The sequence below is a fragment of the Rhinopithecus bieti genome, unplaced genomic scaffold, assembly GCF_001698545.2.
Source record: "Rhinopithecus bieti isolate Rb0 unplaced genomic scaffold, ASM169854v2 scaffold_2654, whole genome shotgun sequence".
Taxonomy (NCBI): Eukaryota; Metazoa; Chordata; class Mammalia; order Primates; family Cercopithecidae; genus Rhinopithecus; species Rhinopithecus bieti.
The window spans coordinates 3,454,877-3,479,474 of record NW_016804048.1 but is presented as its reverse complement, the minus strand read 5'-3'; the positions used below and the strand labels follow the sequence as shown (position 1 = coordinate 3,479,474).

General features: G+C 38.5%; 1 protein-coding gene and 1 long non-coding RNA gene across 3 annotated transcripts in view; one reads left to right on the top strand and one right to left on the bottom strand.

Moving 5' to 3' along the window:
* Nucleotides 1-7,923, bottom strand: part of LOC108522874 (uncharacterized) — a 10,828-nt gene extending 2,905 nt beyond the window's left edge. Inside the window, exon 1 of the long non-coding RNA XR_001883630.1 lies at nt 7,027-7,923. This is a non-coding gene — a long non-coding RNA (uncharacterized LOC108522874). The remainder of the gene's footprint in view (nt 1-7,026) is intronic.
* Nucleotides 1-24,598, top strand: part of LOC108522856 (ELKS/Rab6-interacting/CAST family member 1-like) — a 291,981-nt gene that overhangs the window by 163,110 nt on the left and 104,273 nt on the right. For both annotated transcript variants that reach the window (XM_017863316.1, XM_017863305.1), the window contains one exon: nt 24,332-24,430. In XM_017863316.1, coding sequence (XP_017718805.1) covers nt 24,332-24,430 — 99 coding nt within the window. The remainder of the gene's footprint in view (nt 1-24,331; nt 24,431-24,598) is intronic.

Sequence of the window (24,598 nt, the reverse complement as noted above, 5' to 3'; positions counted from 1 at the left end):
TATTGATAAGTAAAAGTCCCGAGGCTGGGAATGTGGGGAAACCTGGATTCAGCCCAGTCTCCTTTCATCATCTGTTGCATTTTTTGTCATAAATTCCAGATGTAGGAAAATCCCTCACAACAATTTGATAAGACTCTTCCCTTCATTTCTAGCGTCAAATCTAACTTGCCTTTCCTATCGTCAAACTGCTCCCTTTTATGATGCCACAGGGAATTAATTTATAAATCTTCTGAGTTTCCTGATCCCTCTTGAATGATCTCAATGCAGATAAATCAACCTAGGTTTCCTGCCTGTATGCTGGTGCCCTCCTCTCCGTTTCTTCTGTGTCCATCAGGTGGTATGATTTATAGCTGCCTTTCCTGTGCTCCTTGACGTTGGCCTGAGGATCTCATTAAGCATATGTAAAACTAGAAAGATTAGTTTGAGGGTCACTCCCTCCTCCATTAAACTTCTCTTGGTGGGAATCAGTCAGACCAATATATGCCAAAAATCTGTTCCTGCTGCCTCTTTTGATCTCTTTTGAACTGATGTAGACACTCATTAAAAGCAGATGTAAATTAGACGGGTGTGGTGGGCGCCTGTAATCCCAGCTACTTGGGAGGCTGAGGCAGGAGAATCACTTGAACCTGGGAGGCAGAGGCTGCAGTGAGGCAAGATGGCACCACTGCATTCCAGCCTGGGAGACAGAACAGGACTCTGTGACACACACAACAAAAAACGAATGTGGAATTAAATGATATTTGCATTCAAGGATAATAGGAGTGGTGTTAAACCAGAATATTAGCTGTCACTGAGTGCCATTTTCAGAAGCTGTAATTTATATGACCCAATATACTATCACATGACTTTCTAGAAAACAGTATTCATGCCATTAGTCATCTCAAGAAGATAATATTTAACATCTAGGCAGCTGAGCCCTATTTTGAGTTCTTTCTGTGAATTAATTCATTTAGTCATCACTACAGCCCTAAGAAGTAGAGTTATCCTCATTTTACAGAGAGGGAAAGAGGTTAAGTAACTTGCCCTAAGTCACGTAGCTCGTAAGTGACTGAACCAGGATTCAGAACAAATCATATCACTCCAGAGCTGACATTCCTAATCACTGCACCAAAATGTGTTACCATCATTACAGTATGTGCTTTAGGTAAGAGATTTCAGTAGCCTTCAGCCATATTATTAATAACCCCATCGTACTCAGTTGTAATAAATAGGACTTTAATCTACCCTTATTATAAATTACAGTGAAATATATACATTACTGTAAAGGACTGCCCCCAATTTTAAAAAATTAATTCAGAATCCTGACAGGCCAAACTGTTTTCCAAATCTTGTATTAAAAAGATGTCTTCTAATTTTAGCAATTACCTTATAAATAGTTAACTGGATTAATGAACAGCTGTACAGCAGAGGAGAGGGTAAAATGACAAGCTGATTTTTAAGTAGCTAAGTTCAAAAATCCATGTGCTAATAACTCTAAATTACCTTTGGAAATAATTTTGTTATTAAAATACTATTGACTGTCATATATACATAGACAAGATGTATGCAAATCTGGTTTCAAAGTATTGCACGGCATTTATTAAGATAGCTTTCAGCCACCAGCATTTTTTTTAATTTTAAGAATCAATTAATTTGCGTTCTTAAGAGCTCATAGAGATGAGTGATTGGAAAGCTGTTGAAAAGTTCATAGAAAATAGTGACTGTTGAAGGAGGAACGTCTATCATACCTGAAGTTCAATATTTTTCCCCCTATATTTCAAAAGTTTTATGAAATATAAGAATTTAAAGAAATAGATTGTTGAGCTTTAATACTAAAACAGTATTTGTAGTAGTTGGTTTTCAGGGTAGAGAATGCTGAAAGTTTATGGTATTGCCAGCCTTGTTCCTGAATGGAGCATTTTGAATTGGATATGATGTTTTTCCTGGTCTTGCATAAAATTGCAACCTACTAATGGTTAAATCTAAAATTATGGGTTCTCAGAAAATAATTTGGAACATGTACAGTCTGGGCCTACCTAACTTTTAACTAGCTGATTCAGTAGAAATATACAAAGAGATTGAGTGGATATTACTATGTTTAAATCTACATAGGCACTTTACGAGCACACCCAAATTGCACACCTGAAACAATTACCAAACTGTCTCCCCAGACCCAGATGCTAAAACACTTAGAGAAGCCTGGTTGGTTCCCAGTCATGGCCCGAAGCCAGTGAAGGGAGACAGGTGCACCACGTTCCCCTAGTCCACCCTAGTCCACAGTGTTTACCAGTTCTTCATTTCAACTTCTGTTACATGGAAGATTCTTATAAATCAGGTTTTCTTCCCTAACAAGTTTCCTCACAGTTACCTTCCTGTCTGTCTTATTACTGAGAAACAATAGCCAGGAAGAACTGAAGGAATCCTGTTTCTAAGGCTGGTTCTAGTTCAGCTAATCGCTATCTAGAGCTCTCTTTGTATTTAGACATCAAGACAGTAGTCACAGCAGTGTTCCCTAAGCCCGCATTGTCCTCCTGAATGGTAGATGAAATTACCAGCAGCTGACTTGTGGCTGTTCTTACGGCTGTGCACCAAAATAACTGTTTCTCTTAATACATATTTTAACAATCTGAGATGAGACTAAGTGGGTCTCTCACTTTTATGTTGTCTGGTAAGATGAACCATAACTTAAATATCCTTCTTTTTATTACCATAATGATATAACTATAGCAAAGAAAAAGCATGAGCCGTGATTGACAGAAATTACTCTCCTTGTCAGATATCAAGATCATTTCCTCCATTGCTTAAAGCTTCTTGCAATACAGCCTTTTTTTGTTTGTTTGTTTTTTTGAGACAGAGTCTTGCTCTTTCGCCCAGGCTAGAGTGCAGTGGCTTGATCTTGGCTCACTGCAACCTCCACCTCCCAGGTTCAAGCGATTCTCCTGCCTCAGCCTCCCTAGTAGCTGGGACTACAGGTGCCTGCCACCACACCCGGCTAATTTTTGTATTTTTAGTACAGACAAGGTTTCACCATGTTGGCCAGGCTGATCTCGAACTCCTGGCCTTGTGATCTGCCCACCTCGGCCTCCCAAAATGTTGGGATTACAGGCCTGAGCCACTGTGCCCAGTCACAAAAAAATTTTTAATGAAATGCATACAGCCAGGCACGGTGGCTTATACCTGTAATCCCAGCACTTTGGGAGGCTGAGACGGGCGGATCACTTGAGGTCAAGAGCTCGAGACCAGCCTGGCCAACATGGTGAAACCCTGTCTCTACTAAAAATACAAAAAGTAGCGGGCCGTGATGGTGCACACCTGTAATCCCAGCTACTCCAGAGGCTGAGGCGGGAGGATGGCATGGACCCAGGAGGCAGAGATTGCAGTGAGCCAAGATCGCACCATTGCACTCCAGCCTGGGCAACAGAGCAAGACTTTGTCTCAAATAATAATAATAATAATAATTACATACATTAAAAAGTACACATGTCTAAGTATACATGTCAGTGAAATTTTACACACTTATGTAACCAGCATCTACATCCAGGAAGCAGATTATTGCCAACACCCCAGCAACTAGTTCTTACACTCCCTTTTCAGGTACCATCCCCTGCCTATTCCTCCAAGAGTAACTACTCTACTGAATTCTGACCATATTGATTAGTTGTGTCTTAAAAAGTCAAAACCTAAAGATTTTATGTCAACAGAGCAACCAGGGATCCAGAGGCAGAAGCCAGCGGAGCCACCACAGGCAGAGGGCATAGCCTTGAGCCAGAGGATTGTTCTCAGACCTTGAAACCTAATGGAATTTTCTGTGCTGGATTTCAGACTTGCTTGGGACTGATGACCCCTTTTTTTCTTCCAGTTTTTCCCTTTTGGAATGAGAATGTCTATTATATACTGGTCCCACCATTGTATTTTGGAACCTGATAACTTGTTTTCTGTTTCATATGTTGACAGATGGAGAAGATGGATCATACTTTGTCTCCCTCATACCCAATTCAGATTAATTAGATGAGGAGATATGGGACTTTTGAGTGATGCTATTTAGATGGACTTTTGGATTTACAGTTGATGCGGTACTGGGTTAAGATTTTTGGGGATACTGGAATGAGGTGAACATATTTTGTGTATGGGACAGATATTAATTTGGTGGGACTAGAAGGCAGGCTGTAGTAGATTGAATGCCCCCCAAAACATATGCTCTTCCCAAACATATTGCCCCCAAAAAACATATGTCCACATCCAAATTCCTATAACCTGTAAATGTAACTGTATTTGGGTAAAGGGTCTTTGCAGATGGGATTAAATTAAGGATTTCAAGAAGAGATCATTCTTAATTATCCAGGTGGGGCCCTAACCCTAATGACAAGTCCTTGTGAGAGACAGAAGACAGATACAGAAGATAAGGTGATGTAAAGGCAGAAGCAGAGATTAGACTGGGTGGCTATGAACCAAGAAATGTCCACCGTCACCGAAGCCAAAAGTGGCAAGGAAAAATTCTCCCTTAGCGTCTCCACAGGGAATGTGGCCCTGCCAACACCATACTTTTGTACTTGGGGCCGCTAGAACGGTGAGAGAGTAAATTTATGTTGTGTTTATGTTGTTTGTGATCATTTCTTATGGCAGCTCCAGGAAACTAACGCATGGAGTAGGTAACACACCTTCTCAAGTCCTTCATGTATGAGTATGACAAGCTTGTTGCCTCTGAGTGTATTAGGGTTCCGCTTTATTTGAAGGAGAAAGATAAATACATTATCTCTGCTTAATGACTAGCATTTGTTGATATATGCAAAGAAGACATTCTTAAGACAGCCTGGGGCAGAAGAGGTCAAACAATATTTTTGGAGAAAGGAGAATACTAAAAAACTAATAAGAGTTAGACTCATGAATGAGCTAGAAAAGGAGCCTCTTAGGCAGAGGGATCATTGTGGCCAGGGGTGCTGAAGCTTGAAGCATCCTGAGATCAGGGAGCCATAGAAGGCTTCTTATTACCAAGTCTGCACTACTGGGCAGTGACGTGAGACTCCAGAGCTGGGAGGGGACAGGTCATGGAGATCCCTGTGTTGACAATGGTGAGAGGAGTCTGGACTTGCTCCTGTAGGTGATGCCAAGCCGTGGAGAAGCTTTTAGTCTCACTGATGTTTTCAGAGTTTTATAGATAAATCAGTCACTCTGGCAGCTAATGGAAGAAGTTAAGGGGAGCCTGAAGTAAGAAGATGCTAAGATTAAAAACAGGGAGACTGTTTAGGAATCTATTCCAGTTATGCAGATATGAAATGATGTGGACAAGAATACAGGGTAGTTGAGATGGAGTAATGTATTCACTAGGCCAGTCTGTGTATCAAATACCACCTAATTTTAGTGCCTTAACAAAGTAAACGCTTATTTCTTGGTTATGCAAAGTCCACTGCAGATCTTGCTGACTCTATGAGGAAGTTGCCCTCCATACAGCAATTCAGTAATCCAACTCTACTTAAAATTTTCTAGTTTAGCTCTTTCAGTATGAGGCCTTCTTGGTGACTGTGGCAAAGGAACAAATAATTGGTAGTTCCCATGCTGTTTCTTCTATGCTTGGGCCCCAAGGTCACTACCCCCAGACCACTGAGCAGTCAGATGTCTGGTTTGGCCGAGTAAGTGGAAGTGGTCTCCCTAATTAAAATGAGAAATAAAGAAGAAAGACCATTTATGGAAGAGAATATAACACGTTCCTTTTTAGTAGAGTTGAATTTGAGGTGATTTATACCCAAATAGATATGTCAAGAAGGCCATTGGCTAGAGATGTTAATTTTGGAGTCATCAGAACAGAAGTACTAGTTAAACCCATGAAAATGGAATAGCTTACTTAAGAGAGAATATAGGCAAGTTATACTTTTTACTGTTTTCTGACACATACTAAAATATTAATAGAGGCCATTATTGTCATCCTTATAGATTATAGCTCAATTAGCATATGCCCTCTGTAAGCCTGTTGGTAATGGATTTCAGAACTGGCTCTACTGGATAGGCATTGCCAGAAGTTTTTATGCAGTTCTAGGGTTTTTAAGACCTTTTTTTTCACGTCTTACGTGTGTTGAAAATGCTTTAAGCCTTTATGGCACAATATATCACAAGTGATTGTGATCTTATGTACCGCATAGCCATTTTGCTGTTTTGATATATAAATTAATAAAGCTCTGTTCCTGGAAATGAGGATAATGCTACATGCATACTCCAAAGAGTTAACATAAAAGTAGTCTTGAAAAGCATTCCCTCAAGAAAAGAATTCTGTCCAAATGCTATTGATTCCAGGGTATTTTGTCTTGTTTTCGTTAAAAGCACCTTCCATTAAAAAATCTGTTTTGCATTCAGTCTCTAAGCAAAAATATGTAGTGCCTTTAAAGAAACAACAACAAAAAACTCTTGAGTCGGTTTATCTGTCCATTTTAAGTGACACACTTATTTCATGAACTAATTAAACTTGTCATTAAGGCTTCATTAATTTCCTCTCCACTCCTGGAGTGGGATGGTTGAATCAGAGCGGGACTGTGTGTGTCTGGAAATGACCTTTGTATAGTTGGGTGGTAAATTATACTTAAAAATACCAGTAGACATTTTATTTAAAATATTGTTTTCTTTGATAGATTATTTCCTTCCAATTATAGTAGTAAACGCTGGTATGTTATGGTTAGTGATTAGCTTATAACAGACATCTAAACAGGGATAAGTCAGCCTGTTTAGTGATAAACCTGTCTTTTGATATAATTAGAACTGATCACTAGCCACTATGTCTCTGTTTCTAGGACAGTGTAACCCACAGTGACATACATTAAATTTCTTAAAAAATCAAGGATGCAGTAAATACCAACTGTCCATTAATATTGATTAATAAATCAATACATTTTAAAATAATAGTTTAATTTTCAAATTGATAAAAGTAAAATTGCTAAATTGATATATTACTGAGTTAATAAAATTAACATTTATTTTTAATCTAAATGGGAAGGTGAAACATGGGACAAGGAATGAATGTTTCTGAACCTAAAAACTGGAAGGAAAGTCAAAAGTACTTACCAGAACATGCTTAGGATCCCCAGAGGTATTGTCAGTCCATCTCCCGGAGGCGGGGGTAGTTTCGTCACCACCAAAATAAAACTGTGGTCCAACCATGAGTTTTGGAGCATTAAATGGACCCAGATGTGGATTCACTATGGTCATATTACTGCAAGAACTGGGACTGGAATAGGTTGCCCTGCCCTGGACGTTTCCTAGTTGATTGAGTTGAGGTCACTTCCAGACACACACAGTCCCACTCTGATTCAACCATCCCACTCCAGGAATGGAGAGGAAATTAATGAAGCCTTAATGACAAGTTTGATGAGGGAGGGAGCAACTATGTTGGCATGTCTTCTAAGGAGCTGTTTCTGACTTCTGGTGCCCAGCAGTAGTCCAACGATGGTAGCTAATCAGCTGCTGCCCAATTACCTAACCCTGTTGGCAAGATGAATGTTTTAGTTCCCTGCTGTGCCTTTAATCATAATTGTCTTTTATTCATTCAGTTGGAGGTCTTCCTGGTTCCTGGGATGTTGAGTGATTCTCAGTTGAAACCTGGACATTTTGGATGTTATGCTATATGACTCTGGGTCTTACTTAGACTTCTGTTTTAGCTGGTTTTCTTTGACACCACTCCAGTAGGGGAAGAGTGGGGTGCTGCCTCAGTGTTGCCCAGTGGAGGTAGAAGTCCGGGTTCCCCACTTGGACCCTGCTGACAGTCAAGGGGTAGAGCCTCCTTGTTACTCCTAGCTGGAGATGGGTATTCGTGTCCCCACTAGGCTTCACTGATGTGTCCCTGCCTGGTTGGGGTAGGAAGGCCTCCAGTAACACCGTGTGGGTGAAGGAAGTGGGCCCTAGTTACTGCTGTGCAGTAGTGAAGGTCCTGACTCTCCACTAGGAGACACGGCTGTTACTGCTCCATGGGGATGGAATTCTAGAATCCTCACCTAGTCTCCAGTGACACTGTGGAGGGGAGACTTCATTGCTGACAGATGGAAATTAAAGCCCTGCCTCCCTCGGCTTTCCCTGACACCTTCCGGTGGAGCAAGGAGAGGCTGAATACCTCCCCACAACCTAGTTAGCATGGGGCCTGCTGTTTGGTCTTTACTGACATGAGTCCCAGTGGAGCACAGTTTTTTCTGTGGTCTTTGGAGTAGAGTGATGATTGTCCCACAGGTTTCTCTCTTGCTAGGCTGTCCCTTTCCTTTAGAGGCTTCTTTGGCTAGAGAGAGTGGGCTTCTGTTGAGGCTTTTTTTGTCTTTGCCTGTTGATATTTCCAGGTTGTAGGCTTCTTCAGCTCCACATCTGGATATATAAGGCAAAAAGAAGATCCAGGGAGCTGCAGGTCACAGCACTCCTGACTGGTCTGCCTTCTCTCTGCCTTTTTAATGTTTCTCTCTGTGTGTATAGTTTTTGTTGTACTTTTATACTTAGTGTGCTAGAGAAAAAAATATTCCTGATACTTCTTAAAGACAGTAAGGCAGACGCTATTCAGGGGACCACTGAGATGAGGATTTGTGTTAGAGGACAGAGATCGGGCTCAACTCAGAATACATAAGGACCAATGGAGATATGTAGCCAAGGAGCAGGGTGGGGGTCAGTGATGGAAAATTACTAAGAAGACACATCATGGCTGGGGGTTCTTGCCAGACCTACTCAAGAGGAGTTGCTGAAGACAAGCCAGAGAGATGACATATTGATAGCGGGAGATGAGGAATTTGATCAGATCTCATGAGTAATCAGATGTCAAGCATGGGGATTTATTTTTGAAGGAAGACTTAAGCAAACTACCTTTTCTCTTTAGGAAAACAAAATGTATGTTCTGGGCTTAGGTATATAGGTAATCAGTAGGTTGAATTTTAATGCTTACATGCAGATCACCAATTTTTTTAAGTTACAATTTTCATTACTACCTCATCCCTTAGCCCCAGTTACATATTTCCATGTCTTAGAAAACCATACCTCTGGCAGCAGTTGAGTTTTGATGTCTAGTATCATTGCTTTATTCAGCTTCTAATTCATTTTAAGTGGTCCTTAATGGATATTCATTGCTTATCAGAATCAATCTGTACCTGATACTTGTGTATTTCTAGAAATCAAAGTTTTTCAAATACTTGCATTTATAAAATTGTAAGTGGAAATATTTCAGTAACTGTGAAGAGATAGATCATTTAAAACACTTTTCTAAAGTGGAAATATTTCAACAAATATGAAGAGATAGATCATTTCAGATACTTTTCTATAACAACTTTTTTTTAGAAAAACCTGATTTTAATAAATGGTGGTTTTCTGTTTTTTTCTTCTACACAAAAGACTGAAGGCCATTTATCTCAGTTGTACAAAAAAGAAACTTTGGAGAATAGAGAAAAAAATAAAGAATGCAATAGTAGTTGTGGGAAAATTTTAACAATGTAACCACATATGTTTGTACAAATACATATATACAGATAAATCCTTTAGTCAGAGAATAGGAGGAAAAAGTGGTATTGGAGAGTATGGCCTTTTATCATTTGCTTTCGTTTCATTTGCTTTCTATCTGAATGGTTCAGTAAGAATCTAAAAATGCTTTTATATCCTCTGGGTTTATTTAAAGAAAGATACTTCAGTGTATGTACACACAGGTGTATAGTTGGTTTATGTTTTGAGTCAATTATATTCTTTTCTTACCATATATGGACCATGATTCTGTAAAAAGAAGAGGTAAAATCCCCTCAGAACTTCTAGCTTTAAGAACTTTGGGCATGGTGGCTTACACCTGTAGCCCCAACACTTTGGGAAACCAAAAGGCAAGAGGATCACTTGAGCCCAGGAGTTCGTGACCAGCCTGCGCAACATGGGGAAACCTCGTCCCTACACAACAACAAATTTTAAACTTAGCTGGGCATGGTGGGGCATATCTGTAGTCCCAGCCCTTAGGAAGCTGAGATGGGAAGATCACTTGAGCCCAGGAGGTCAAGGCTGCAGTGCGCTGTGATTGTGCTACTGCACTTCAGCCTGGGTGACAGAGGAGACCCTGTCTCAATTTAAATATAAAAATAACTTTTATTCTTCTGATCTCAAGTGTTTTTTTTCCTTTAGAGAGAGCACGTGTGTGTGTGTGTGTGTAAAGTGCTTGGATTCTTGAAGATCACTTTCTCTGCTTAGCTGTTCTTCAAGCAGGATAAAATATGCTGTATTTGTGTGATTATAAAAAGCATTAAGCAATTTAATTTCTGTGTATTTAGTAAGGAAATGATCATACTTAAAAAAGACTTTTTTTTTTTTTTTTTTAGAAATAGGGTCTCCCACTGTCACGTAGGCTGGTGTGCAGTGGCATAATCATAGCTTTTGACAGCCTCAAACACCTGGCCTCAAGCTGTCCTCTCACCTCAGCCTCCGAAGTAGCTGGCACAACAGGTGCCCGCCACCATGCTCAGCTAATTTTAAAAAATGCTTTTTTATAGAGGCAGAGTCTTGCTACATTGCCCAGGCTGGTCTTGCACTCTTGGCCTCAAGAGATCCTCACACCTCAACCTCCCAAAGTGCTAGTGTTACAGGTGTAAGCCACCATTCCTGCCCTATACTTTTATTTGAAGAAGAAATACTAAACTTTTCTACTTTGCAGTAATAAAATAGTTGGGTTGGGGTGCAGCTTGTGCCACCATCCTTGAGAAAATATTTTTTTAGCTTGCATTTTAACACCATTTAAAATCACACACAAAAATGATCTTTCTGTTAGCTGTGAAGAAATTTAAGTATTACTTCTTGTTTTCATGGCCTCTGTATCTGTAAAATACAACTGTATACTCAGTGATATGGTTTGGCTTTGTGTCCCCAACCAAATCTCGTGTTGATTGTTATTCACAGTGTTGAGGAAGGGGCCTGGTGAGAGGTGATTGGATCATGGGGGCGGCATTCCTCCATGTTGTTCCTCGTGGTAGTGAGTGAGTTCTCATGAGATCTGATGGTTTAAAAGTGTGTGACACTTCCCCTGTCACCTGTGCTCTCACTCTCTCCTGCCACCATGTAGAAAAGGTGCTTGCTTCCCCTTCGCCTTCCATCATGATTGAAGTTTCCTGAGGCCTTCCGGTCATGTTTCCTGTGAAGCCTGAGGGACTGAGTCAATTGAACCTATTTTCTTCCTAAATTACCCAGTCTCAGGTAGTTCTTTACAGCAGTGTGAGAGTGGACTAATACACTCAGCCACTCAGATAACCTAAATTACAGACAAACTGTGGTAAATGTTCTTAGATCCTGGCCATTGTTGACTGATTTTTAGAATAACAGAAAATACTTGCCTACATTTTCTTCTTTTCTTTAGATATGGTGTTGAGTCTCACTGTATCCAGTTAATAATTCCCTTTAAACATTCTGTTCTTTGAGAACAGATACAGCTGGGAGAAATGATTCTATGACATTAAAACTAGAATTGGATTGCGTTAGGTTTATTCCCAGGATGTGAGATCTGTAGCACAAAGTGTGGCAGTGATCAGGAGCAAAGGCTCAACCACTCTTTGTTTTTGAACAGTTTCATGTTAGATACTGCAGTGGGCCATTATAGGCAAATTGGCCCACAAGATATTTCACTCCTGGAACTTAAGTTCATGACCTACTTTTAGGAATGGCTTTTTAGATCTGACTGTTACTTTTTCCCCAGAATGTGCCATAATTATATGCCATGGCCTTGCCAGAAAACAGGAAATCTTTCAAAAATTAGGAGTGGAATAGAAATTTTGTGATTTTTTTTTTCAGTTTTAGAATGTTGAATATGTTTTTATCCTTGCGTTAATACATGTGTGAAGAGAGAAAATATAGGCTGCTCTTCTCCAGAGTTCACAGTTAAAATCTGCACAGCATAGGGGAAAGTGCTAAATATACATGGTAATTGGAATTAACCATTAAGATGAACATACTGATTCTGGCAGCTAAGAAGGAGTATCTTCAGCTTAGGGAAAACTGTAAGCTATGTTTATACGTCTGCCCAGGTAGGTAATGTGTCTGTGTTATAGAAGCCAGGAATCCCATACAGGCATTTCTAAGGATTACGAAAATGGTCATGATGAGATGGAAGAGAACAGTTTCTTAAGAATGAGCAGATTGACCAAAAAAAAAAAAAAAAGTTTTTTCCTTTGCTTTCTACCAAGAGAGGGAAAAAAAAAAGTAGTTTTCATGGGAAATACAGAATATGTTGAAAGAACAGATGTCTTGTGAGCTTCATTTCATAAATGGTGATGTGCTCAAGAATACCCTGAGATAAGAAGAAAAACTTCATGGAGTCTTTCAAAAAAAATAAGATCAAACAATGCACTAAGTCCTACAAACGTAAGTACAGTGAATCTCCATAATCAAAAATCTTTCCTCTTTCAATACCTTAAATCCTATTTGTGTGGAAGGAAATGAAGGAAAAAACTTTATAAATACTTATAAACTGGAGTCCGTGGATTCTGGAGTTCTTTTTTGAAACTAGTATAAGGAACAGAAATTGTCTTTTTATCTGAGAAAAAACTACTAGTTAAAATGTCGATTTTCTTTCCTTTTGACTGAGATAACTCATTGTGGTAACACTGGGTTTTAAATTCTGATTGGTAACTATATATCTATTTTGATTAATACAAAGAGGAAAATGAATTATTTAATAAAGGAAGTTTTATAGAAAAAGCATTCAAAATATTAAGCTCATTGCCAAAAATATATATATAGTCCTTAATGGTAGGAAAGGTGGGAGCTACAAACCTATCATTGTTTTGTACCAATCATGGAAAATTGATTCTTGAATTCAACAAACATATGTATTAAGGATTTTATCTATGCTGGCAATTTTACTAGGTACTGAGTTGATAGAAAGATGAATGAGACTCTGTCACAGCCCTCATAAACTCAAATCTATTGGAAGAAAAGTTATGTAAACAGATGATTATAATCTGTTTCAGATAGCACCGAAAGCCTTTTGTTCCAAACCTCAAGAAGCTGGATAAGCTTTTACCACCTCTAAAAATTTGCGATGTGTGGTTGAGCTCATGTGAGAGAATGATGTCAGAATCAAAGAGGGGGCTGAAAGATAAAGATGAGGTATGTGAGCCTGTGCAGCAGCTGCCCAGGGGCTGGCAGACCTAGTTATGATTAGAACTTGGGTTTACAAAATGCCTATACAGAGAATGAAGTGAGGCATTGGGCTCACAAGAAGTGGGGAGTTGGAACTGAACCTCTGCTGAAGATGGGTCAATTAGAGGCTTGCTGCACAGAAAAGCAAGACATTCAGTCAGACTTCTACCCGTGATAGACGACAAAGAAGCTTTTCTCTGCCCTGACTCTGGGAAGGAGCCCAGAGTCGGCTCTAAGAAATCAAAGTTATAAAGCCTGTACCTTCCCCAGGTTTAGACTAAAAATTTATGTCACTACTTGTCTGGGAAGTTCCTACCTGAAGATCACAAAGACATGTACATGGTCCTTAAACACATGAAAAGATGCTCAGCTCATTCATAGTAAGATAATGGCAAACTGAGGTGCTATTTGGCCAAAATCGAGAATTTAACAACACACTCAGTTAAGCGGGCTGTGCCAATTGGGAACTCTGAAACTCTACTGTTGGGAATGCAAAATGTAGACCTCTTATAGAGGCAGTCTGGCAGTGGGTAGTAAAATACTTATCTGTGCATTGACTTTTTCACCCAGAAGCGCTTTACTCCTAGGAATTGGTCCCACAGACACATCTTCAAAAAAGCAAAATAACATATACACAAGATAATTCATTGCTATGGTATTTGTAATAGCAACAGATTCAAAATAACCCAGTTGTGCCACAGTGGGATATTTGTTGTCAATTATAGTATATCCAACAGAGTGTAATACTGTGCAGCTGTAGAAAGGGATGAGGAAGATCTCTATTGATACGGAGTGATTCCCAGAACATACTGTTAAATGAAAAAGCAAGATGCAGAATAATGTATTTAACATATTCCTTTTTACGTAAGAAAAGGGGTAACATGCAATTATATGAGCATATGATTGCTAATAATTGCAAGAAGAAACAATTGAAGGATAAATCAAAATGTCCCCAAAAGGTTATCTATTAAAAAGGAGGGAACAGGATAGAGGAGACGGGGTGGAAGCAAGCCTTCTGTGATTTTACCTAGTTATATATAGTTTGGACTCTAGAATCAAATGAATGTATTACATAATCAAAATAAAATTAGATCAGAAAAAAGGAAAAAAAGCAGTCCTTGAAATTTAAAACAAACAAATGAATCTAATTATATATTAAATTGTTGACATTCACTTTGAGCAGATAATGATTTCAGCTAACTTTGTAATACAGATTTTTCTCTGTACATCTTAGTAGGGTAAACTCCAAGTAAAAGAACAAAAATGCAAATTTTTTTTTTTTTTAATGGTCTCGCTCTGCCTCCCAGGCTGGAGTGCAGTGGCACAGTCACCACTCGCTGCAGCCTCAACCTCCCAGGCTCAATTGATCCTCCCACCTCAGCCTCCCAAGTCGCTGGGACTGCAGGCACATGCCACCGTGTCTGGCTAGTTTTTGTATTTTTTGTAGAGATGGAGTTTCACCATGTTGCCCAGGCTGGTCTCAAACTCCTGGGCTCAAGTCATCCTCCCTCCTCAGCCTCCCAAAGTGCTGGGATTGTAGACATGAGCCACCACACCTAGCCCAAATAAATTGTAGAGTTCATCCTGAAGGCATATTGGTAGTGATTGTATTGGTTTTGGTATTTTAAAAGCACTATATTGTTAGATAAAACAAATAACAAGTAATTATGTTATTGTTGGGAACCAAAATTTTTCAGCATAAGAGAAAAAATATAAAGTGTAAAATCAAAGTACTTTAGTAAACTCAGTCTTCAAGATTGAGATTTGTAATCTTAAATCTGAATGTAAAACATAACTATTAACTAACAGTTTTCTCCCTTTTAAAAAAATATTTATTTCTAATCTCTGACTGAACCAGACTAGAAGAAATGATAAATAATAAACACCCCAGCAGCAGTAAACACCCCAGCACCCGGACTGCGGTTTCCCACTCAGTCTGTGTATGGTATGCTGCTATACACAAAATCGGTAGGTCAGTAATTTATAAAGAACATAAATTTATTTTTGTCACAGTTCTGGAACTGGGAAGTCTAAGATCAAGGCACCAGCAGGTTTGATTGTTGGCAAGGGCTGCTTTTGGCTTTTAAGATGGTACCTTGTTGCTGTATCCTCCCGAGGGCAGGGACGCTGTGTCCTCGCACACATCTATTCCTTGACTCATTTGTTTATTTAATGAGTTCCCTAGAAGGTCTCACTCTGTCAACCAGGCTGGGGAACAATGGTGTGATCATGACCCACGGCAGCCTTGACCTTCTGGGCTCAAGAAGTCGTCCCACCTCAGCCTCCAAAGTAGCTGGGACTACACACAGGCATGTGACATCATGCCCAGCACTTTTTTTTATTTTTTTTTATTTTTTGTAGAAAGAGGGTCTGGTTATGTTGCCCAGGCTGGTCTCAAATTTGTAGGTTCAAGTAGTCCTCCCACCTCAGCATTCCAAAGTGCTGGGATTACAGGTGTGAACCACCATGCCTGGCCTCTCTTACTACTTTTTAAGAGCAAAAGCATTATTTACTCACATGGCTGCACCTTGGCTTATTTTATATACCTTTATTGAGATATGAGTCTCATCCCATGCAATTTACCCATTTCAAGTATGCCATTCCATATTGTTTAGTAAGTTACAGAAATGTGTGACCATCACTACAATATCCTATTTTTTAGTATTATTTCAGTGTCATCGCTTTTTATATATTAAATACATTTTGACAAATTGAAAGCATTACTGATTTTGCTGCTCACATTGTTCAGTTTAGCCATTGTCCCTTTCCCCCAGGCCTGGCAACCGCTGGTCTACTTTCTATCTCTACAGATTTGCCTGTTCTGGAGATTTCATATAAGTGAAATAATATACTGTGTTGCCTTTTGCATGACTTCTTTAACTTAGCATAATGTTTTCAAGGTTCATTCGTATCTGTAGCATGTCAGTATTTCATTCCTTTTTATGGCTAATAGCTCATTATATGGATATACCAGATTTTATGTACCCATTCATAAGTTATTGGATATTTGGGTTGTTTCTCTTTTTTGACTATAATAAATGATGATGCTGTGAACATTTGTGGGTACTTTTTTGCATGGAAACATGTTTTCAGTTATCTTGAGTGTATACCTCGGATTGGAACTGCTAAGTCATATGGTAATTGTTTGTTTGCCGTTTTAAGGAACTACCAAAATGTTTTGCAAAGAGACTGTACCACTCTACAATCCCACCAGCAATATATGACCATCCCTACACATTCTCACCAACACTTGTTACTGACTTTTAATAGCCACCCCGGTGGATGTGATGTGGTATCTGATTGTGGGGTTTTGTTAGTTTTGCTTTATATTTTATTGCTTCTCCGTTGTTTCCATAGATCATTGTGGCTTTGATACGCATTTCCCTATTGATATTGCACATCTTTTCATCTGCTTACTGCCTATTTGTAAATCCTCTTTGTTGATTGAAAAGATTCAAATCCTTTGCTCATTTGCCATTGGGGTATTTGTATTTTTATTGAGTTGTAAGAGTTATAGACACAACAAGTCCTTTATCATATATATGATTTATAAATATGTTCTCCCATCCTGTCGTTCTCTTTTCACTTTCTTGTTGATATCATTTACAGCATAAAATTTTATAAATTTTAATGTGTTCCAATTTATTTTTTTTTTTCTTTTGCCACTTTTGCTCTTTGGGTATCTTATCTAAGAAATGACTGCCTAACCCAGGCCTCAAAGATTTACTCTTATGTTTTGTTCTAAGAGTTTTATAGTTTTAGGTCTTACATTTAGGTGTTTGGCCAATTTTGAGTTTATTCTTTTACATATTCTGAGACATAATGAGTTTGACATCATTTTCTTTGCATGTCCGTTTCTATTTGCCCCACACCATTGGATGAAAGGAGTGTTCTTTCCCATTAGGTTGTCTTGGTACTCCTACTGGAAATCAGTTGACCACAAACAATTATGGTTTGTTTCTGGACTCTCAATTTTGTTTCTTTGATTTCTTTGTCCATCTGTATTCCAATAACACACTGTGGGTAAACCTCCTTTACTGTAGGCTCTGAAATCAGGAAGTATGAGTCTTCCTAACTTCATTCTTCTCAATCAATATTGTTTTGGCTATTTTTGTGTTATTTTATAAAACCCCATGTGAATTTACAATTCTCTCAAAATAAAAATTGAAGAAGTAGTAATAGAAGTGGCACTAGTAGCAGTAGTCATAGTGGTAGAAGAGGAAATGCTGTAGCAGATACAGGGAAGGGAGGATAAAGGAAAGAAATAGAGCAATAGAATAGTTTCTGAAGGAAGACATGGATATATGGTTTTGTTTTTTTCTATCCTCTTGTGTATGTTTGGAAATTCTCAATATAAAATATAATTCTTTTAGTTTTAAAATGAGAAAGGCTCTAAAGCTAGACTGTTTGTATTAGAGCCCTAGCCCTGTGACTTATTCATCATATGAATGTCACAAAGTTATTTAGGCTCTCTGTAGCTCAGTTTTTCATCTATAAAATCGACATGAAAATTGTACCAACTTCATATTGTTATGGAGATTAAATTACCTAAAGCTCTTAGAATAATGCTTGGCACATAGTAAGTATTCAATAAATGTTGGCTTGGAAAGTGACTATTTTGAAGGGAGGGTGGTTAAAAAAAAAAAAAAAAACATTTTAAAAGTACATGTAGATTTACCAGATAATCAATAAATCTAGTCATTCAATTAAAAACTTAGTGACAGGTTAACATATATGAAAGGAGAATTAATGAACTTGAAGATAACACTGCAGAAATTATCCAAAATACAGTGCAGAAGGATAAAACAAAATTGAAAATATCAAAGAGAGACTAGGAGACATGGAAAACAGACTGAGAAGGTACGTTCACCTGATAGGAATTTTGAGAAAGATCATACGGAAAATTCAGAAGGACCAATATTGCAAAATAGGAAAGTATACATTTAAAAATTTGGAAATTACAAATTTTGCAAAGTAGAAAATAAGGAAATTGCAAATATTGTAAAAAAGAGAAATTGCAAAATATTTAGAACAGAGAAAACACTATGTATCAAAATTTGTGATATACTGCTAAAGCAGTTCTTGGAGAAAAATTTATAGTTTTAACACATATATAAAATTGAAAATTAAAAGGCGGGGCACGGTGGCTCACGCCATAATCCCAGCACTTTGGGAGGCCAAGGTGGGTGGATCACTTGAGGTCAACCAGCCTGGCCAACATAGGGAAATCCCGTCTCTACTAAAAATACAAAAGTTGACTGGGCATGGTGGCAGGCACTTGTAATCTCAGCTACTCGGGAGGCTGAGGCAGGAGAATTGCTTGAACCCAGAGGTTGTAGTGAGCCGAGATTGCACCACTGCACTCCAGCCTGGGCGACAGAGAGAGAGAGACTATCTCAAAGAAAAGAAAGAAGGAAAGAAAGAAAAAAAGAAAGAAAATTAATGAGCTAAGTATCCACATCAAGAAATAGAGAAAGAACATCTGTGTAACCCCCAGCACACACACAAGAAAAAAGAAGAAAGAAAATTAAAACAGAAATTAAATGAAATAGAAAACAAGCTATAGAGAACATCAGTGAAACTAAAAGCTGGTTCTTGGAGAAAACACACAAGATAGATAGGATTTAATGACTTAATTAGATGTGAAATATATAGTGGGACAGATTGTTCATGAAGAAAAGACCAGATATTGTAATAATTTTAACAGTGACTTAATCTGATGTCCCTTCAGACTTCTATTATTAGAGAATTAATTAGTCTGCTTTTATTCTGGTTAACAGAACCTGCAACTGAACTCTCAGATTTTTTTTTATCAGTACTAAAACGTAAATCTGATTAGAATTTAAACTTTTTCTTTTAATAGCTGAGTTTGGATAACCTATCCTGTTTCTTAGCTTATGTATTCTTCTGTGAAATATGGTTTCTGTTTGGACATTGACATTTTTGTCTTAGAAGAAAAGATAAACAGAATAGACAACTGATTCCTTTTTCGTCTGGGAGGGTATGTATACCTGGATACACAGATATGCATTGATAGCTAAAGAAGTCTATTTCAGCAAGTTTCTTCCTTCTTCCCTTCTTCCTTTTTTTTTTTTTTTTTTCCTTCCTTCCTTCAGGAAATCTGATTCTTTATGTCATTGGGACCAAGGGTTTCTTCTGCCTGCACATGCACCTGGCATGGTTCAAGAGGAAAAACATTTGGATGTAAAATATCTTTCACGTCAGTGAAGCATGAAGGAATTACTCCTTTTGCTTTTTGGTCTTATCTTGAGAAGAGCATACTGTGAGAGCCCTTTAAGAGCACAGTCATTTATATGATCTGTGTAGCATCTGATGCTCTGTGAGCTGTCAGATACTTAGTGCTCAGTATCATAACTATGCAGGGAACAGACTTCACACCAAGTGTCTTCATACTAGACCTAGGAACACTAAATGCTGGTCATCTTCATGTCTTTTGGAAATGGAGAAGGAAGTTCTTACAACTATTTTTTTCATCCTCTGACGTGGATCAAATAAGTAATCTTTGGTCTTATCTGTCCACTTGGATCAGTTTCTTCAGGCAGGCATACATACTCATTCCTAAGAAGTACTTTAAATGCATTCTGCCTTGAAAATGGATTTGTGTGTGCTTTATTAGGATTTCTTTTTAAGTTTTTAAACTTATGCGAGATATCAGATATTAAAGATTGTCTCATGTTCTAAGAAAATAACTAGCCAAGTATACTTTCACCCACATTCCTACTGAAGTCAACATGGAAAGGTCTCTTAGCCAATTGAATGACACGATACAGATGTTTTGCTCACTTTCTCTATGTGCCTCTTTGCTTTCTTCTATTTTCCTTTTTTCCTGAGAGCTGCTTTGCAGAAGACTTTGTCAAGAGATAGCACATACCATAAGAAAAATTAGCCTACATCTTTTCAAAATTGTCCTAGTCCATTCAGACTGCTATAACAAAATAACTTAGACTGAGTAATTTATAAACAACAGAAGTTTCTCGCTCACCATTTTGGAGACCAGAAGTGCGAGATGAAGGCAGCAGCAGATTCGGTGTCTGATGAGGACTTGCTCTCAGTTTCATAGATAAGGCTGCTTCGCATCTTCACACTCCAGAAAGGCGAACAGACTCCCTTGGGCCTTTTTTTTTTTTTCCAAGTATAATGGATACGTTTATTTACTTATCCATTTATTTATTCATTCATTTGTAATTCTCCTTTGAGCAACTACTGTTTGCAAAAAAAAAAAAAAAAAAAAAGTGTGTTATTTGCCACCAGTTTGATAAAGGAGATAACAGTTCTATATGAAAACATCTATAGTTGGTCTCACAAGCAAAGTGTGCTGGGAGAGCAAAAACAGAAGAAAAAACTTCTTTTCGTATTTTCTCTTTTGAGTGACATACTATCCTCTTTAGGAGTTCAGTTTCCTACCAGTGATACAACTAGGTATTTACGTCTCCCAAATCACAGTACAAACTTTGGCAGTAGAACCTTGTTCCTCATTATCTTCTTTTTATTTTCAACTTTTATTTTGGATTCTGGGGATACATATACAGGTTTGTTACCTGGGTATATTGCATGATACCCTCAGGCCTTTTTTATAAGGGTACTAATCTCATTCATGAGGGTTCCACCCTCTGACCTAATCGTCTCCAAAAGGCCCCATTTCATAATACCACGGAATTGAAGGTTAAGTTTCAGCATCTAAATTTGAGGGGAGCCGGGCACAGTGGCTCATGCCTGTAAACCCAGCACTTTGGGAGGCTGAGGCGGGCTGATCACTCGAGGTCAGGAGTTTGAGACCAGCCAGGCCAACATAGCCAAACCCTGTCTCTACTAAAAATACAAAAACAATTAGCCACCGTGGTGGTGTGTTCCTCTAATCCTAGCTACTTGGGAGGTTAAGGCAAGAGAATTGCTTGAGCCCGGGAGGCAGAAGTTGCAGTGAGCCGAGATCTTGCCTGGGCAAGAGAACGAGACTCCGGCTCAAAAAAATAACAAATTAATTAAAATAAAATAAATTGGGGGGGAACACAAACATTCAGACCATAGCAAAGGTCACTGGGGGTCTTCCCAGAAAAGAGAAATTTGATTCACAGATAATTTATTAATAGGTTTTTTTTTCCTGTCCTTATATACTAGAGGGAGGAACTGATTTTAAAATGTGCGTACATCATTAGGTGAAAATGTAAAGAACCTAAATCTTCAACAATATGGGACTCACTAAAAATCCATTCAGGGGACTGGGCGCAGTTGCTCACGCCTGTATTCCCAGCACTTTGGGAGGCAGAGGCAGGCAGATTATATGAGGTCAGGAGCTCGAGACCAGCCAGGCCAACATGGTGAAACCCGTCTCTATTAAAAATACAAAAATTAGCCAGGCATGGTGGCAGCCGCCCGTAATCCCAGCTATACTTGGGAGGCTGAGGCGGGAGAATCACTTGAACCCAGGAGGCGAAGGTTACAATGAGCTGAGATGACGCCATTGCACTCCAGTCCAGGTGACAGAGCAAGACTCCATCTCAAAAAAATATATAAATCAATGGATATCCATTCAGCTGAATGCTGTGCAGCCAGTTAAAAGTAGATTTTAGGCTGGTCACAGTGGCTCATGCCTGTAATCCCAACTCTTGGAGAGGCCAAGACAGGAGGATCACTTAAGGCCAGGAGTTTAAGACCAGCCTGGGCAACATAGTGAGACCCCATTTCTACAGTTTCTAAAAAACTACATAAACTTTCTAAAACCAAAAAATAAATATATATACATATATATACACACACACATACATATACACATATATATGTAATTTTTTAAAGCAGTATTTTAAAATACTATTTAATGACATGAAAAAATGGTCTTGACAATGATGATAGCTAAAATGTACTGGGTGTCAGTTTTATGCCAGGCACCTTTTTAAGTGCTTTCCTTGTGTTAATTCAACAGGTTAATACTCGCAGCAGTCTTATGTAGGAGAAACTATTGTTATCCCCATTTTAAAGGTGAGGAAACTGAGGCTCACAGCATTTACATAGTTTGCCTACAGTCAACTGATAAGAGACAGAACTAGAATTTGAACTCAGGCAATTTGGCTTTTTTAAAGCCCTCACTTAGACATCATTACATATCTCTGTAAATTTTTTTATGAAACTAGACAAACTATTTTTAATTCATCTAGAAAAGAAAATGTGTTAAAAATAACCAATCAAATTTTGACACAGTAGAATTGGTGAACATATTCTACCAGGTAGGAAAATATGCTATAAGATATAGTAATTTTTAAAATATCACAGTGTAGCTGAAATAGAGAAGAAAGGCCGGGCGCGGTGGCTCACGCCTGTAATCCCAGCACTTTGGGAGGCCGAGACGGGCGGATCACGAGGTCAGGAGATCGAGACCATCCTGGCTAACACGGTGAAACCCCGTCTCTACTAAAAAATACAAAAAAAAAACTAGCCAGGCGAGGTGGCGGGCGCCTGTAGTCCCAGCTACTCGGGAGGCTGAGGCAGGAGAATAGTGTGAACCCAGGAGGCGGAACTTGCAGTGAGCTGAGATAGTGCCACTGGACAACAGAGAGAGACTCCATCTCAAAAAAAAAAAAAGAGAAGAAATAGAATAAATCAGAAGAGCATGCCACTTTTATGTTCACAGGGAGGAGACTAAATGGATACACTTAAATATTAAGAGTGATAATCACTGATAGAGGAATTAGAGATGATTTTTCTTTCATTTCTCTTTTTCGTTTGTACTTTATTTTTTTAATTTTATATAATGCCAGGAGTTCAAGACCAGCCTAGACAACATAGTGAGACCCTGTCTCTACTTAGCTGGGTGTGGTGGTGCATACCTGTAGTCCCAGCTACTCAGGAAGCTGAGTTGGGAGGATCACTTGAGCCCAGGAGTCTGAGGTTGTAGTGAGCAGTGATTATGCCACTATACTATACAGCCTGGGTGAGAGAATGAGACTCTTTCTAAAATATAACAAAGAAAACCCAAATTATCTATAGTGAGCATTTTTAAATCATACAATATTAGCAAGTTTATTTTTAATGCTTTAAAACTTCAGGTTTTAACAATATTTTACTCTACGTTACTAGTGTAACATATTGCTGTTTGATTTTATGCCTCATGTACCCTGGCATTTTCTGAGCTGCGTACTCTGCAGAGTTAATTTTCTAAAATGTTCAATATATCATTCATTGATTCAAGGCCTAAATTAGCCACCCACACAGAGTCACGAATCCAGTCTTCCTTTTGATAAAGACGGAGAAAAGACTATAGGATTATAACCGTCTTCTGGCTTAGGGCTAAGGAGAAGGATTTCAGAACTTTTACCTATTTTAAGACCTGAATTGTTTATTGATGGTATAAAGAAAAGCTATTTGTGTGTGTGTGTGTGTGTATGAGAGAGAGAGCGCGCTTCTGTCTGAATACCTCACTGAACTCTGTAGTAAATTGTAATAGTTGTTCAATTGATTTTTTTAGTGAGACCGTGTCTCTACAAAAGAAAATTTTAAAATTAGTCAGGTATGGTGGCATGTACCTGTAGTCCCAGCTGCTCGGAAAGCTGAGGCCAGCTTGAGGCCAGGAGCTTGAGACAAGCCTGGGCAATATAGTGAAACTCTTTTTTTTTAATAAAAAAAAAAAAAAAAATTCATGAAATGCTTGTTTTGGGCATATTGCCTCCTCTTCCCCCAAAATTTCTGTATCAATGTAACTGCCAGTCTTAGTTCAAGCTGCTGTAATAAAATGCCATGAACTGGGTAGCTTAATCCAACAGAAATTTATTTTCTCACAGTTTGGTGACTGGGAAGTCCAAAACAAGGCGGTGTTTGGTGCAGTTCCTAGTGAAGGCTCCTCCTGGGAGGCTGCCTAGTTACTGCATCCTCATACGGCAGAGAAATAGAGAAATCCCTCTCTTTGTCTCTTCCTCTTCTTACAAAGCCCAGCCTATCAGAGTAAGGCCCCACCCTTATGACCTCATTTAACCTTAATTACTTCCTGAAGGCCCTGTCTCTGGGTACGGTAACATTGGGGTTAGGAGTTGTACATAGGAACTTTGCAGGGGCACCATTCAGCCCATAGTAGCACCTAAACTCTTTCCAATATCCTCAGAAATCCTATATTTAGTTTATTTTATTGCAGACAGGATTAGTTTTATCCTTTCTTGTGAAACTCTTAAAATACTCATTACTTTACAGTGTGTCGTAGAAACTTTACTTAAATTTAACCTTATGAACAATTGCTTCCTAGACGCAAAATCGAATGAAGCTAATGGCCGACAACTACGAGGATGACCACTTCAAATCCTCTCATTCCAATCAGACAAATCACAAGCCCTCCCCAGACCAGGTAAGATGGCTCTGCAATGTTTTATTAAAAAATCCACACACTTAAATTTTGAAATGTTTTGTACTAGCATGTTGCAAATTCTGAGATACAAGTTAGAAGAAGAAAAATAAATAGAATAATAAATAATAATAAATAAAAATAAAACTCTATTCTTTTCAAAAAAATCAC